Source organism: Lingula anatina, chromosome 3 (assembly GCF_051362555.1).
Source record: "Lingula anatina isolate TDL-2025a chromosome 3, LinAna3.0, whole genome shotgun sequence".
Classification (NCBI taxonomy): domain Eukaryota; kingdom Metazoa; phylum Brachiopoda; class Lingulata; order Lingulida; family Lingulidae; genus Lingula; species Lingula anatina.
Genome location: NC_141769.1, coordinates 11091485 through 11108546, shown reverse-complemented (window position 1 = coordinate 11108546; position 17062 = coordinate 11091485). Strand labels below are relative to the sequence as shown.

The 17062-nt window shown below is 36.0% G+C and overlaps 3 protein-coding genes across 3 annotated transcripts; all 3 read right to left on the bottom strand.

The window, feature by feature from the left end:
• Positions 1-1354: 1354 nt before the first annotated feature.
• LOC106166228 (uncharacterized) lies at positions 1355-7521 on the bottom strand. Its single transcript, XM_087009312.1, has 4 exons — positions 7258-7521; positions 6289-6320; positions 3677-3826; positions 1355-2164 (listed from the first exon to the last, which is right to left on the bottom strand). The coding sequence occupies exons 1-4, from the start codon at positions 7365-7367 to the stop codon at positions 1845-1847; spliced, it is 612 nt and encodes a 203-aa protein (XP_086865438.1). The 5' UTR covers positions 7368-7521; the 3' UTR covers positions 1355-1844.
• Positions 7522-7746: 225 nt separating this feature from the next.
• On the bottom strand, positions 7747-12269 carry LOC147762907 (uncharacterized). The gene is made up of 7 exons (XM_087010028.1): positions 12188-12269; positions 10971-11763; positions 10503-10651; positions 10127-10243; positions 9626-9774; positions 9293-9398; positions 7747-9045 (listed from the first exon to the last, which is right to left on the bottom strand). The coding sequence occupies exons 1-7, from the start codon at positions 12209-12211 to the stop codon at positions 8935-8937; spliced, it is 1449 nt and encodes a 482-aa protein (XP_086866154.1). The 5' UTR covers positions 12212-12269; the 3' UTR covers positions 7747-8934.
• Positions 12270-12280: 11 nt separating this feature from the next.
• LOC106161284 (uncharacterized) lies at positions 12281-16397 on the bottom strand. Its single transcript, XM_087007936.1, has 9 exons — positions 16105-16397; positions 15547-15731; positions 15279-15389; positions 14844-14990; positions 14455-14618; positions 13871-14147; positions 13534-13659; positions 12713-12866; positions 12281-12579 (listed from the first exon to the last, which is right to left on the bottom strand). Exons 1-9 carry the CDS (start codon positions 16217-16219, stop codon positions 12281-12283), a joined length of 1578 nt encoding a protein of 525 aa, XP_086864062.1. The 5' UTR covers positions 16220-16397.
• Positions 16398-17062: the final 665 nt, after the last annotated feature.

The window sequence follows — 17062 nt, the reverse complement described above, 5'->3', positions numbered from 1 at the left end:
ATAATTTTTTTCATTCGATGATATTTCAAATTTTCATTCAATGTATATATTTTTTTTTTCATTCAGTGTTGTTTCAAATTTTCATTCAATGTTGTTTCATTTGTATGCAATAATTTTTTTCATTCGATGATATTTCAAATTTTCATTCAATATATATATATATATATTTTTTTTTTTTTTCATTCAGTGTTGTTTCAAATTTTCATTCAATGTTGTTTCATTTGTATGCAATACTTTTTCATTCAATGTTCAGGAGCGGATCCAGGATTATTTGAAAGGGGGGGGGGGTCCACTTACTAGTGGCTCAAAGTAAACAATAACGGGGGGTCTTTTAGAAGGCGAATGGTCCATTTTGTATGATATTTATAACTATGATACAACTAGTCAAAGTTTGATTTAAAAAATAATATTTCTTTAAAGAAATAATTTTTACACCGCGTTACATTATGTCATAGTCATTTTCTTATATCATTTACCATTTATTTTATCATTTACCAGTTATATATTATATTATATTATATTATATTATATTATATTATATTATATTACAGACAAAAATTTTGAAGTTCACTACAGCATCTATCAGACTGTTTGACATTAAAATTTCAGGAACTGCTTCTCTTATTGGAAAAAAACGGACAAAATTATCGGCTTCACAGCTCGATGCAAAGATTGCAGATCTTGTAAAGTTGCAAAGATGACAGGAAAACAAGCAAAAAAAAGTGCCCTAGAAATTGGATAGACTTATTAAAATTTAGGGTGAATGGCGCGATATTTTAGTGTGCCACGTATGTGCGAATAGCCTTATATCTATTTGACTTGCATTTTAGGTTTTATAATAAAACGAAACTGTTTTATGACGCTTTGATGTTCTGAACATTCCGATGGCGATATACAGGCAATGACCACCAACGAACCAATGGTAAACATAATCAACAGCTTACCACCTACGATACCAAACCTACATATGGCACCTGTTAACATACGGAATGTTCACACCGTTGCGGGACAGCATAGCACGTTCTCCATGTAATGCTGTGCTTCTGCCCGACCCTTGTTGGCGTGTCAAAACAGAAGCCTTTGGTTTTGTTTGGCCTCTTTGTTCATTTAAAGTCATGCTGTTGATTTTGCGCAAAGTAAGAGCCCTTAACCTTCAAAAAGTGGCTTTCAATCCAGAAAAAGACACCGTAAGGGTATCTTTGTTAAATTTTGTTTATGAGTTATTTTAGAACTCTTTTGAAAGGAGGAAGAAACGATTTCTGCACCTTCTTTAACACGGACAGGTTTTTTTTCAACGTTAAAAATGGGCTATAAGATTGCCGAGTAAAATTCAACTTAGTGAAACAAGCAACAGTTCAATTTTAATCGTTTTTATTAGCATTTAAACAATCAAAACTGGCTTAACTCCTTACAACCGAAGAAACCAATAAGTAACGATTGAAAAATTGCGGAATCCAAATTTGATTCATTTTCGTAAATTACCATTCCTTTATATTATTATAGTTACTGTTTAAATGTTATGTGAATTAGTTTTGAATGACTGCTTTGGAAAGGTTGGCTAATGATACCCTCTACCGGGGCATTATTGATTTTCCATTAAATATTCAAAGATAATTATTTCTCTATCTTATTATATGCACCGTTCTGTGCAATAAGAACTGTGTCATGAATTAGCCAGAGGAATATCTGTGAAAATAAAGTGAAAGTCAATCTGTGACCCTGGCAGAGGGTACACTACAACTGTGAATGTCTTGATTTGGATATAGTTGTTTTTCTTCTTGAAAGTCAAACATATCTGTTAACATCTTACGACAATTATATTCGAATAGTGGCCTCAAAGAGTTTTAATACCTAAACATTTTTTGTCCCACTCCAACGACTGCGGCTCCAGCTGCTCCTCCGACAGTCGCAACAGCGCCAGTTGCTGCCGTTCCAAGACCAGCCACACCTGCCGACTGAAGCAACGCCACGAGACTGCCCGCCGCCACACCTCCGCCATTTGCAATCGCTGCACTGCTCATCATTGAGGCTGCCATGGATCCGGCGGCTATCCCGCCGCTGGTAAATCCCACGACTGTTAGAGCGACTGGGGCTAAAGCAACAGCCCCTACCGCGCTGATGACACCTCCGACTATCATCGGGATTCCTGAACTACGTCGTGGACCTGAAAAGAAAGATTCATGAATCATTTAAAATTTGTAATGAAATAAAAAAAATATTAATTAATAATCAATAAATGTATTTTACAATAATTTGGCTAATCAATGAGTCAAGCAATAAATAAGAACAATTGAGTTAATTCATAAATTTGAGAATTGAGCCATATTTTCAGAGGTTTGGGCTCTTTGAGTGCTTTTTAGTTTTACATTGAATAAGCTCATGGTTCGTTAGTTATCTTGTTTTAACAGATCTTCGTTTGATATAGTCCTTGGCCCATATATTTCTATGATTTTTCTGAGGCTTGAGGTGTGAATGGTAGATAGCTTCCTGAGATCTTTTTTCTGTTATGATCAGTATTCTGAACCACAGAGAAGAGTTGTAAGTACACAGCTGTCAGATATGTGGTGTTTGGTTTTTTACGCTATACTGAGAGCATTTCCAGATCATAATTAATGTTGTGATAAAGTAGCACAACAGCTCAATGATTTGTGCAGTTGAGGAAATGAAAATGGATTTATAGGATTATGCGTATTGAGTATTCCATGTAACTGTACAATTCAAAACATGTAAGACTTCAACTGATAATCAGTTGTGTTCATGGAAATGACACTGAAATTGTACATCCAATATGTCTGCTTTTTTAGGAGACTCATTATTAGGAGACTCATTATTTACAGAATCATCAAAAATTACGATTCCCAAGTTTTCACACGAATGGATTCATGAGGGGAGTCCATTTTAATTGTTTTCTAGTTCCAGACTGCCTTTAAGGTCTCAAACTTCCCTGAAGAGATTCATCAATAGGGTAAAGGTACATCGGAATGTCATACTGGTAATTTCTTTCACAATTTAAGTATCTCTGTTGATCATTTGCTCATCTACAGATATTTGTTGTAGACCCCCATCTCTCTCTCTCCCTCTCTCTCTCTCTCTCTCTGCGACAATATTTCTACTCTTTTCCACGTTTTGTTGCAGACAAGGGTCTTGCTGTAGCTGTTCGTTGTTTTCTAAACCCTATTGATAAAATATTTTAGTGCCAAAGATCACAGACATTTCCCCGAACAATTTTATTGAGTCTTCCACACGTCTTTTTTATAGCAGGGATCAAAACCATTTTCTCCAAACTGGTTCAATTGCAAAATCATACAAGGAGCACAGAATCTTCAAAATGTTTATCAAAGCACATACAAGGCATACTGAGTGAGTCAAAGAACCCCTTTGTAACCCTCCGTCTGAAAGATAGTTCTAAAACAAAAGATTCTATAAAATATGGCTCGACGTGAGGAGGGTGAGGCAGATGACAGACGAAACGGGTCGGGTATGAAATAAATCATGTGTCCCCACTGCATGAGCGTTAACTATTGTAAAGATCCTTTTCAAATTCCAATCGTACATGTACTCATATTAATTGTGTTCAGTACGTCTAGTAAACGAAGTGATACACTAACTTATCTTTCTGCAGTGGCACTGCAGCTACGGGTAGGCCTATATAACCCCATTTATACTGATAATATACCTATGGCCTGTTTTAAGGCTTCCACCCACAGTCCTCTCTCTTCTGCCGAAATCGCCTCCAGTTGATATGTCATTCCTTCAGCAGTTACTTCAAATCTACGTGGATTTTGGTCGTTGGCCACCTGCACCTTGGCGGTTGTGATGTCTTTAAAGGACAATGTTCATGTAAAAATCCATTTCTCGAATTTTGAAGATACAGCACTCAATCTATACACTAGAGGTATGTTTTAATCGATCCCCGCCATTTAAAAATTATAAAAACAATCTATTAGTAGAAAAAAAGCGTTTTAGTAAACCTCACCTCAATATGCAAAAATGAAGCAACAGATCTGGGTCACGTGGTACTGTGACGACAATCACGATAAAAGTCTATGAGACTCAACTGAGCTGCAGGTGCATACAGACGGAGAAGTTAAGGAAAGTTGTGTTGAACGGAGTTGAGGAATTTTCGTTATGCCTCGGTGTGTTGCCGTGGGATTCACCAAAATTGCAGCTCTCGTTGACAATCTTTCTTTGTCTGTGACGGTCTTCCGTGACTTACTTACTAACTTCGGTGACAATAGTTGCGATGCTCTAGATCATGGTCACCTCAGGTGGTTTAGATCATATCAAGAGCTGGTAGTCTTTCAGATTAACTGTCATCAGTTGGCAAACTTACTGATTGCTGATGCATTTTAAATGCATTGTAGTTGCCCAAAAGCTCGTTTACAACAAACCTGTTAATTATGCACCGCTGCAATTCCCAAGCCAGGTAATAACAGGTATGAAACTCGTCTTGGTGGGCTTTCATATTTTTCAATATATCTCATTTATTTCATGGGGTTATTTTATTGGTATTTGTAAATGACGTTAAATATCAATACTTAAACAATTAAGTTCAAACACGGTCGCGAACATTAATAAAAGAAATTGCTCTCAGGGTATCTTGAAGCTTCCGTGGAAGAAAACGTGTTGAGGAAAAACAGGAAAAAGAGCGTTATATTAAAGAAAAAATGGGAACTGCTATAATAAAATGGTTCGTTATCCTAATTCGTTTATGCTTTGAGGATTTGTTTCTGAAGATTATTTCATCTGAAATATTAAAGAATTTAACATATTGATTATTTTATAACTTGAAACGCAAATTCTGCGTCAGTACGCAATTTTTTTTTGCAAATTTGTAAGCTTATAACAACGTGCTATAAAGATCTACTCAAGAAAAAAATTTGCTTGGGTAAAATTGAGTACGGAATGAACTGGAGACACTTGGCTTGTCATTAAGTTTACACGAAAATATGTCAGGTAACTTTATACTGTCTTTGAAAGAGTAAAGATTGAAAGATAATTTTAGACAAACTTTGACGGGGGAAATACCTACAAAGAGTAATGGGCTATTTCGCCAACATCTTGTTGAAAATTTTACACTGCAATTCTATTCAAATAAGCTAAGGAACTAATTGCCAAATTAATACTCTCATCACATAACAGGGGGGTTACCAGACCTGCAAAAATTGTACGCACATATTTAAAAAGATTACAAGCACATACAGCAAAATGTAGACTTACGCAAAACATGAAGGACAGCGTAATCACAGCAAATGTACCTCATATAGTAGCTTAATTTCCATTAATAATAAAATCATCATTTAAGTCAAAAATATTCTTGCGATTTAATAACTATTTTAATTTACCCAGAACGGTATATTTATTTTAAAGGCGGTTAACTGAAATATAGTTTTATGATTTGTTTGTGAAAATTGCCCATGTCACCCTATTAGTTTGGAGGTCTAAGCTGGATCAAGTCCGTGTTAACATTCCTATGAAGTTGTGCAGGAAAAATTCTTCCTTTCTTTCACTAGCTCCTCGATAAACCTGGTGTTCAGATTTTATCTAGTACCCCCAGGTCTACGGGAGCTGCGCTTTGTAACTAACGCACAGGTAGATTTTTACCTGAGATAACTGGAGTAAAGCTTAGATAGAGAGTGCGTTCGATACAAACAAGACAAATTGAATGCCATTTAACCCTCTAATTAAGAGGTAAAGGAAGTTCCAGGTAGATGGATGATTAAGATAGGACTTGTAAAGGTAACGGGCATTGTTTACCTCAGTTTAATAAAAGTATGCAAGACGGAGTGTCAGCGGTTTAATAAAATAAATTGAATTTCACAAATAACATGGACCTCATATGCAATAATTAACATTTCCCTTAACTCATTCAAATGCAGTGTTTTATACAACTTGGGATAACCATAATGAAATGCTTGTTAAAGAAATGACTAGACGGGAAATGGTTTTACACAGCTTCACGAGGATTTAGACCCCTCGGGTAAGAGATTTGAATGAGTATAAACTTTTATCAGAAGCCAGAGAAGTCATCTTACAGGTAGACAATGCAGCTCAGTTTGACAGCTAAGCACGCTCTGTTCTCCAGTGGCTCGATTGTCGTCATTGGACCACGTGACCACGTAGCTCATTAACTCCCAGGCCGAGCAAATAGGACGTTTTTTAAAGCCAAAAATTTACAAAATGAGCTTTTAATTTGTGTATTTGGATAAAGATATCGTTAGTTGGGCATGTTTTCTGAAGAATATGTTCCGTTCAGGCCATTCTGACGGCATGAAGCAAACCCTTTAATGGCTTCGGGTGCATCATTCTCATTTTGACCTCTGTAATTTTGAAATAATTAGAAATATGTAAATTAGTTAATAAAATGCACTGTCACCAAAACGATATGTGCCGGTGTAACGTGACAGAGTTCCCCATAACAGAGAGTCCGCTTCCTATTCATTTTAGTGGTGAGCCTCGCCCTAGATTTTGATCCACTTGGGTCAGACTAAACCTAACCATTATGCTATATGGAGGTCGGGCTTTTATTTCTGTTACACGGACCCTCGGTTTCGTTTCGTGTCAGTAAGAGGTGCTCAAGGTATTTATCATAACATTCAGGTTTAAATATTATACATATGGCAAATGGCACATTCCTTGGAATTTTCTCAAAATATTCACACAATTGTTAAAGCGCATTCGATTTCAATTTATTAAACCATTGAGCCCTACGGCTCACCAGTTTGAAATATAGTAGAATAAAGTAGAATGGTTGCCTCTATAACTTCTTGGTCTATTAGACCCCATTCCAAATGATTTTAGATCGATCTATCCCTGTGGGATTCTCACTAGATTACTGTCAGCTTAGCCGGCTTAAGCGTCTGTCCCGCCTACTAAAAGCTGTAAGGGGGTAATTAACTGTCGTGCGCGCTCGGCTGACTGCAATTTAGCGTGAACCCCCAGGGAGTTAGGTCGATCCGGATGGATCGATCTTAATCTCTGAGAATGCACTCTAAGCAACGTACCGTACCGCGCGGGTGCGTCCGCCATTATCAGAAACGCAAGAAGAACGCACTCTGGCAATCATATACACTATGTAAAGCACATATGTGCTTTACAGTCCTTGTCTCTATTGAACTTATACAGTCTAGTTGTGTAGAATATATGAAGATCTGCAGGGGGGCACGCCCCCCCCCCAACTCAAGCATTTTCTCGGCTTGCGGCTAGAGAGAGAGAGAGAGAGAGAGAGAGAGAAAGAGAGAGAGAGACCCAACTTGCCTCTGCCGCCTATAGTATTTTAGTTGACGCGGTTCAAGTTCAAACCATCGCGAGCGCCAGACATCTCCAAATTTAATGCGAAGCCAGCCAGCGCTTGGTAGTCGTGGCATAGCTAATATGTTCCCTGTACGAGCTGATAAGAGGCAATCTTCTGAGTGACGAGGTTGATGGCATAAACAGTCACACTCGAAACAGTCACTGGCGGTCGGCACTACTTGCGTCCTATCATATGCTGATGACGTCAGTGGCAGCCAGGGTACTAATACAACATCGATGCTGCCATCAATGCGAAATTACAGTACACTGGACTGAAACTTTTCTTACTACAGACTGGTATATAGTTAATAAATCTGGTATGTCCAGTTCAGTTTAGCTGTTCAGTTACGATAGCCCTCCCTCTCTTCTCTCTCCCCCCCCCCCCCCCCCCCCCAATAAATAAATATACCCATTTCTAAGTTTCATGGTTGTGGTATAAAAGAAAAACAAATATACAGAAAAATGATTTATTGATACAAAATGCAGTTTGATATGGATGCACTAAGTATTTTTGAACATATATACTGTAAAAAAATAAGACAACAATCTGATCATATTTACATGTTCAAATAGTACTTTTATATTACACAGTACCAGTATGCAAGTTATTTAAATGCAATTTTGGTAATTTCAATTTTCAAACTGCAGTAGAACATGCATGTACAGTATTCCCGTTTCTTATAACATCAGTTCTCCACAAAGAAATTGAAGTTTGACTTCAAAAAGTTCCATATGGCACTGTTATCAAACATATGAACTACATGTATGAAATATACATGTACTGGTTTCAATCATTTTCTTTATTATTGTTACACACAAAAGCCACTGCAATTGACTCTTGTTCTGCATGCAAAATAACCACCTACACACCTCCTGTCAAAATCAGTCCAGTATAGTACAGTACAGTTCAGTATTCCTTTTCACCTTATAGTGCCAAGGAATTTTTTCCATTCTGCAATATTTTATATATATATATATATATATATATATATATATATATATATATATATATAATATCCTAGCGCATAACACTGACCAGAATATCCTCCATGCCAAGTAACCAAAACAAACTACACCTAATATTAAAGGCTGCTGGTCACGCCCACAAATTAAAGAACAGATTCTGGCAAAATTAAAAATATATATATACAATATATTGAAATTGGATCTTCTCAATATAGCTTCAAGTGTTATTAATTGATTCCCTGAATATTAATTATGAAAAAAAATTATAACAGTGCATAAAATAATATAACATAATGTTTATACCCCCTTTACACTGGACGGCGTCCTTTCTGCGACCATGAAATTTGGCATCACTGTGGTCTTAATAAGGAGACACGACCATTGATTTTGTATCAGATTGAATGCTCAATGATCGGTCAGTTGTCAGCACGTAAATTATTAATTTTTTAACTCTCAAATGAATCCGTACTGCTGGACGCAGAAAGGACACCGTCCATTGTAAAGGGGCCCTTAACAGCATTAATTATTGCATAAACCAATGCAGAAAATGTACATGGCTTCAGGTGGATGGGAGTTAAGTCAAAGTTGATAATGCTGGTGTTTGAGGTATAATAAAGCAAGGTGACAGCTATATGCACAGATACATCTGTGTCTGTACATAGTAACTGAACTGGATCAGAGTCTTTGAAGGAAAGCTTGCTGGACATGCTTCCTCATGTTAGCAGTGTCACTGCTGTTGATACTTTCTGACTTTAAGTCCATATTCTTGGATAGGGTGAGGGCATTCTGAAAAGAGTTAATTTAAAGTATTCAACATTATAAAATAATTTCAATAAGAAATGCAGCATAATGAGAATATTGAGCAGTCAATAACCATTACTTCTCAGTTGTTTAATAGTAATTCTTTTAATCTAGTTAAATTCCTTAAGGAAAGAAAATAGGTGGTATTTATATATTTCCTTCATACAATTCCAGTCGTCTAAAAATGCAATTATCAATATAATTTTCATGAAACAGTCCAAAAGTAACTCACAAGTAAAACAAAGAGACCACAGCTATGTCCATCATTTTGTTTTGAGGACTTCATTTGCCCTTTGGTCCAATTCTGGTTATCTTCCCCTCTGATCTTCATGTATGTTCTTAAAATTCAAAGAAAATAATATAGGTATGTATTGAACACAAATCTGTTTTTAAATTCCAAACTAATAATTGAATCCATTAATGTACCTGCAAACAAATAACTATATGTCAACAGTGTGGTTCTGTAAAATCATGCCATTTTTGATAGAATCTGGGAAATGCATTTAACTGCTTTTGGTATTCTGATACATTTATGTACTTATACATGTATGTGTAAGAAGCTTACCTCCATTTATCAATGTAGTGGTCAAATCTGCCGTCATAAAGGGAATCAAGTACAACAACAGTGCGAGTCTGTATGTGAGCTGCAAGCAACACCCAGTGATGTTGCACACAAATAGGTAGGAAAACCCATCTGTATTCAGAGAATTTCACCTGAATGTAATTGAAAAACTAATTAACAGTAATATTGCGCAAAGAGCAAGCAAGAAACATTTTGATATAGCCGTTTAACATGTATTACTCATGACATATTTAACATAGACTATTATTACTTTCATATGAAGAACAAGTGTATACTGTATGCCTTTTCAACATCCTGAAATTATTTGATTGGCTGAAGGTTAGAATAAGATGGATGCAAGTTGGAAACTGTTTTCTAAATGCCTTGGCTACAAATCAGCCTTGACTTTAATATTATCACAGTGGCAGCAACACTGAAACCATGGGTACATTTTTTATCTTTAAAATAAATGCACTAAATGACTAGTGTGAAATCTTCACCTACATGTGGAAACAGGTATTGATTGAAGCGCCCTTGGTCCCAAAGGACAGCTGCATAGGAGGGTATTGTGAAAATACCTTCATGCTTTTCTTTGATGACATTCATATAAGCATTGATGACCTACAAAATAAATTGACCCACTTCATATATACATTTAAACCTTGACTCACAGGATCAGAGCAAGCACACACTGTGTATCCAATGTATAAATTTGATATTTTAAAAAAAAATAAAAATATCTGGTTGTACATAAAGAGAATATATACATCTAATTGATGGAAATTACTACTGTCAAGGTAATAGACATATCATAAATCATTTTAACTGTTGAAACTATCCCTTAATTATTCCTAAATTTGTTTAATTGTTGAGTACTTACTTTGTCATTCAGCCACTGGCTGCCTTGTAAAGTTTGCATATCTCTGTCATCAACCCATTCGTTACCAATGGTTATTCTCCCTCCATTATAAAGGTTTGGCCAAATGGTGGGGACAGAAATTCCCAGTCTGCCCATTAATGTGTTAGTATCTGCAAGTATTGTAGAAATAAAATTGCCTTTGAGATTATTTCACTGATATACAATTGAATGGAAACCATATCATAACCCATGCCAGACAAATGTGCACCTCCATTCTCATACAGTGAAATCCTATTACAATGAATTCAAATGAATACCAATTTGAAAGGTAGTTTTCCTATTGTGTCACTGAAGAAGTGGTAATACAATTTCACTAAAAATACTGACTAGTTTCAGCAAATGCAAGTTTGGGACAAATAAAAGGTGATTTAACATATGTCCAGATACTTAATTTTAGTAATAAAAACCTTTATGATATCTTGTATATACCTGACTTGGCTTCAGTGTTCTGTGGTGTTACAAGGACTTTCTGTTCTGCTGTAGCCATACAGGAAGGCAGTGGCACCTCTCCTTTTGAAGCCCTCTTTAATTTCGGTTTTAAGAGGGATCTCAGGCATTCTGCCTTTTTGCCCACTCTGTTGCTTGCTGGATGTTTAGCTGGATGTTTCGGTAGAGAGGCAAGACTGGATCCAGTGGACCTTTTAAGCTTTTTTTTTGGTGGTGGTTTAAGAGGGGAAGCCTCCAAAACTAGCCCCCCATCCCTCTTCACCATTTCTGACACCTCACTCAGGCACTTCTCCAGCGAGGACACCCATGTGGACAACTTCTCTGTGGGGACCTTCTTGTCGATCTTGTAGGACAGATCCACCATTTGCTTCAAAATCGATCTTGCAGATATCAAGGTGTTCTTCAATGTACTGCGTCGCAATGGCAAATTGAAAGACAGCTCATTTTCATCAACAGCAGTGTCAAAGTTGTTGTCCTCAGAAGACTCATGTGCCAGGGGCAGCTCTTGGAGATTGGTGGCGTTGATCAGTTCCCAGTCAAGATTCAATACAGGGTGGTCTCTGTAAATGCTGCTGATGTCATGCCACCCGTACCCTAGTTTTCCAGCAAACACCGCAAAAAAATGTTTGCAGAGCATCCTGGAATGCTGGAAACTAGGGCAGGTGCATGAGCAGCATTCACTGTCAGTACCCAACCTGACAGTATAAAGTTTTGAGCTGTCCTGCTCACTGGCAATTGTGAACTCTCCATCTTTTATCATTGTAACAGATGACACCTAGAATGTACAGACATATTTTACAAATCTTAGAGTTAATGAGATAACAACTCTTCATATTTCACAATAAAAACATTATAAACAACTCATAGAAATACATCTTCTATTTATTATGAAATCTGTGCTTGCCATCAGACTTTGTAACATCCATTGAAGGCTACTTTGAAATAATCTACAAAGTGATTATTACCAAAAAATGTTTATCAGAAAAATTAGTAAAAAAATAGAAAACAGGGACTAATATTGTTTTTTAGCCAAAGAAAATTTATTTCATGGCTAACAGTCTTAACCTTAAATCACCTTCGTTCAGATTTAATCCCCCTCCCAATTAAGGTAAAAGTAATTATGTAACCATTAATCATATCCACTTCCTGACTCTTGTCATTTGTACAAACAAAGCATTCAAATGCTGTTCTAAAGTCACCTGTTTTGGGTTTATTAGTTGCATCTTCTGCCAGATGTCTTCAAATATGAATTTAGGCCTGTCCTGTAGCCAAACTGGTACTTGGGCATGATATCAGACACCAACTGTAATAAAACAAATAACAAAATACAATAAAATTACTTTTATCTCTGGCATCCATATTTTGCTAAGCCAGTGCTGAAGCTTACTGTTGGACTGGTAAACTTTACTGGAATGAAGTGCATTGACAGCACTCTTCAATTCCTCCTCAGTACAAGCAGTAGCCATTTTTCTCAAATGTTTTTTTACTCCTTCCACATTATCTGGATTGGCTGCCACGCCATTGGACCCTTTGTTCAGCCATCGCACCCAGGCTTGTTCTCTATGGAAATCACACAGATACACCTGGATACCTAAAGTAAGAAAAGGCAAGTGTGGATGTGGATATATCTTAAGGCTGAGTAAAATATAAAATGTGCATACTTATTCTGTAAAAATTTATCAATAATATTCAAATAATTTTCTGCAATATGCATTTATCATTACCTAAATATACATCTTCCAAGGCTAAAATTTCCTCAGAAGCAAAATCAACCATTCCATACTCGGGTATCACTTCTGGAGTCCTATTTCTGATTATGGTAAGAGCTTCAGCAATACTTTCTCTCGTTTCTTGCTGCACAACAAAAAATGCAACAACCTGGAAAAACATTTATGTACTTATAAAAAAATAAATACATGTCCAAAAATATTTAGCATCTTTCATACAAACATATTGGTAAGACCTGGTTTTAAATGGCATATTCTGAAGTTCAAAAACAAGATCTCCTTCATCAAAGACAGTACAACCAGATTGGTTTGAATATAATGTGTGTGAATATGGTCCTGTGCTAAAAAGTTAAATCCAAAATCACAAATGTCAGATAACAATTACAGTGTTCCTAATGTAACTGACTGAAAGAATTAACATTTCCCTACATATTTTCAGCTGAAAAAGATAACTGGGTATAAAGTATATTTCAATGAATATAAGTAATGTACGTCATTCTGAAAGATAAAGTTACAAGAGAAAATTTTAAGTAAAAAATGAAATGTCTAGCCACCTTTTTGGCACAAGGCCACATGAAAATGATTCACCAAATTGCATCAAAAATGAAAAGAAATTGATCAGGAAAAGACATCACCAATCATGAATGTATGGAGAAACTTATCCAGATATACATGTAAGAGAAACATGCGACAAGAACGGAAATTGCCATCACCAGGAACTCTGCAAGTCTATAAATTCCAAATGTCCATCTTTTTACTATTTATATATCACTACAAAATGTTTTGAATGAAATTCTTACTTTAAAATACATCCATACCTGATAATCCACATTGGTGCGGACTACAAGAAAAAATAATGGCAAGGCATATCTACAAGTTCTGTATGTTGCATCTAACAGAAGTGTCTGTCCATATATTCTGTACAGCCTCTGCATTTCAGGTGTCTGAGGAGAAATAACTTATGCTTTACTAATGTATAAGTATACCAATTCATAATCTTAAACATTTGTTAGTATCATACATACATAAAAAATAGTATAAAAGCATTAATGGATTAAATGAATGTAACACATGTAATGAATATTTAAATCAACAAGTTAGCATGTACTAAAAGACATATGCCACCCATTCCATCCACAAGGTAAAATTCAGTACCTGATAAACAAACAGGAGTTTATTTCCAGGCATCTTGCATTCCCTGACATCTGACAGTTCTTCCATATCCACGACAGGGTCATCATCCAAGGTGTCCTCTTTCACGGAACTGGGTATATCTTCAACCGTTGATGAACACCCACGAAAAAAACAAAGATACTCAGATGGGACCTCTTGCAGCATTTTCTCCACATTCACCTGGTCTATTTTTGAAAATCTCTTCTGTAGTTTATATTTGGTGATGAGGTTAGCAAAATCTACTGCATGAGGGAAATATCTGTAAATAAGATGAACAGCAAAACTGGTAATTGCTATCCGTAAATAAAATGAACAGCACGGTGAAGATGCTAGGTAAATATTAAATAGTATATGAGCAGACTTGTGACAAAAAGGGGAGAGAGAGAAAAATTATTTCAAAGTTATTTTATGTAACAGTATGTGGCCCTATAAAGTTCACTTAGTACCAGTTAAAAATCTGCTAGTCAGTTAATGTTGTACCTAAGGATAGGTATGTCCCTAAATTTCTAAAACATAAAAGAAAAAATTAATTTATTTTCTGAGGTTATATAGGTAAATAATCATACCTTCTTCTACTTTTTGGAGGTGGTTCCTTTCCTTGAAACATCTGGTTAACAACATACTCCCTAACACAGGCCTCAAGTTCCCGTCTGCTCCTGAGACCATTTTCAAGGAGCTCCAAGACCTTGCTCCTCACCATTGGATCTACAGGTTCACTGTAGCCACCCATCTAGACAACAGATGTAAACATTTGGAATGAAAAGTATCATATAGCAAATCACATCATCTTGTACATGCATGTATTGCACTCTACTCCAGGCCATACTATGAAAATTCTCTGCTACATTTTGGATGGTAGTATTTGTCTTTCTAATGGTATGTGCAGTTTAGCTATATGTATCTACCTGCTGGTATTAACTATCCATCCAATTTAAAAATTTGTAATACTTATTACCTCCCCAGTTAAGTGGTATTGGTGTTCCTCTTTGGATGGTATATATATTAAGTACTGAACATCTACGGCCAGAGATGACTTCATTTGAAGAGCTTTTTTCAACATTTTCAAAGCCCCTTCCTTGGCTCCTCTAGAATTGGTTGACACCTACAATATAGTCATTAAATAGGCAATCATTTATACATTTAATACTTATTATTTATAGTGTACTTGTACAAGAACTCAATAACAATTGCACAGCTTACACTACATAGTGAAACAAATAGAAAATCAAAAGCATCATTATAATTTCCTTTGGCTTTAAATAATAGGATCTAAAATAAAGTGCAAGAGTACATGTACAGTTGCATTAAGCATATGAATGCATAACAAAACTATAACAATTAACTGAACAGAAATCATCCTAAAACAATGAATGACTAGATGTATACTTACCTTGAAATCTGGAAACTTGGCAATTTTTTTAATCTCAATTCTTGCCTTACAACCCATCTTTTTTGTGGGTTGCTGCAGGAACCGGTTTTTAATGAAAACATGGTCTTCTTTCTAAAAAAAATTTGAAAAAAAAATCATAAACTACATACTGTGTAATGCAGAAGAACAACGTAATAAGAAGCAGCATAAAATATTTTCTCACTAAAATTAAAGTAGGAAATATAGTATACATGTAGCAAAAATAACAAATGAATGACTAGCTCTTTACCATCAGTTTTTCCTTTTTTTCTTTCCATCTTTTTTTCATGAATATTCCTTTATCTCTTCCATTTTGGCACAGGAAGGTCTTTTTGCCCAGGAAAACAAATGGAATTCCATCATACTTGATTGAAAAATCACCATTTTTAGCAGCAATATTCCAGAATATTTTTTCATCTCCATGTAAGCTTATTTCTGAAAGATAAACAAATATATCACATAAATAGTTAAGTATTAACATCAGGCATGCTGTGGTAAGGGATTATATGGATTGTACATGTATGTTTCCAAGCTCTACAAGGTTATATTATACACTGAGTGAATGTTAATTCATGTTCATATGCGTATTTGGACATGTACAACAAAATTACATTTTTGCCATAAAAAAAGATCCCTTCTGATTATAATTTTATCTAGGTACACGGAGGTTTCACAGAAAAAGATTCACTTTATCAAAAAAAAAAAAAAAGACCCCCCCCCCCTCCTCCACTTTTGACATTGCTGGGAAAACTAGTCTATTGCATTTATGTATGTATCCGGCGTTGTTTACGTTTAAATGAACTCTTACCAGATTCAAATCTTTTCTTGTCTCGCTTGTCTTTCACATAATGAAATGCTGTCTCTTCCTCGTGTCTACGAATAAGTTCAATTGCATCGCTAAAACTCCTCACGGTCACTGCCATCACAGTCTGAACATTTCCCGCGAAAACATCGATGTTGTTTTTGTATCATTGACGTCATCAGCATATGATAGGACGCAAGTAGTGCCGACCGTCACGGGCCTTTTAAATATAGGTCATTTGTTGTTAAGGAGCACAGGCTTCAAGCAACTGCGCATGCGCGAAAAGTGCGCTGTTCGAAATACGTTTTATTTGTGGCCCCAGTGGGGATTTTTCACCCCTCCCCCACTCTTGATTAATAAAATTCTTCATGGACCAGATTGAAAATGATATTGCAAAATACAATCAAAATTGTAGGAATGTTAATTGCAGATAATGCTGCGAGGACATTCTTGTGCGAGGGTGAACTTAGCCAATATTTTTTTTTACTTTGGAGCGCCTGTTCTAATTTTTGAAAGCGAGGCAAGGGAACCAAACAATACGATGCAATTTGTAATCTAGTAAAAAGTGCTATTTTTAAATAAAGACCATAGCATGGAGTACATCGAAATGCGACTGGTCACTTTGACATCTCTGTTTCAGATGATTTTTCTACTTTGAGAAACATGCATTTGTTATCATCATCCAAATGTTAACAGTCCCCATGCCCTTCGCACCAATTCTTTAAAGAAATATGGCAAACATTTTATCATTTTATACATTGATTTCACCCTAATACAGTGAGCGCACCGGGGCTAACAAGAGATAGGGGCTAAAGATTCACTGAGAGAGAGGCTATACGTACTGATTTTACATTTTTCTGGAAACAACTTTAAGCTACTTAATAATGCAAAATAAAATGAGAAGTACATGTAGTTTCAGCAAGCACAGACCTGCTCCACGCCAGTATCTATAAATAAATGAGGG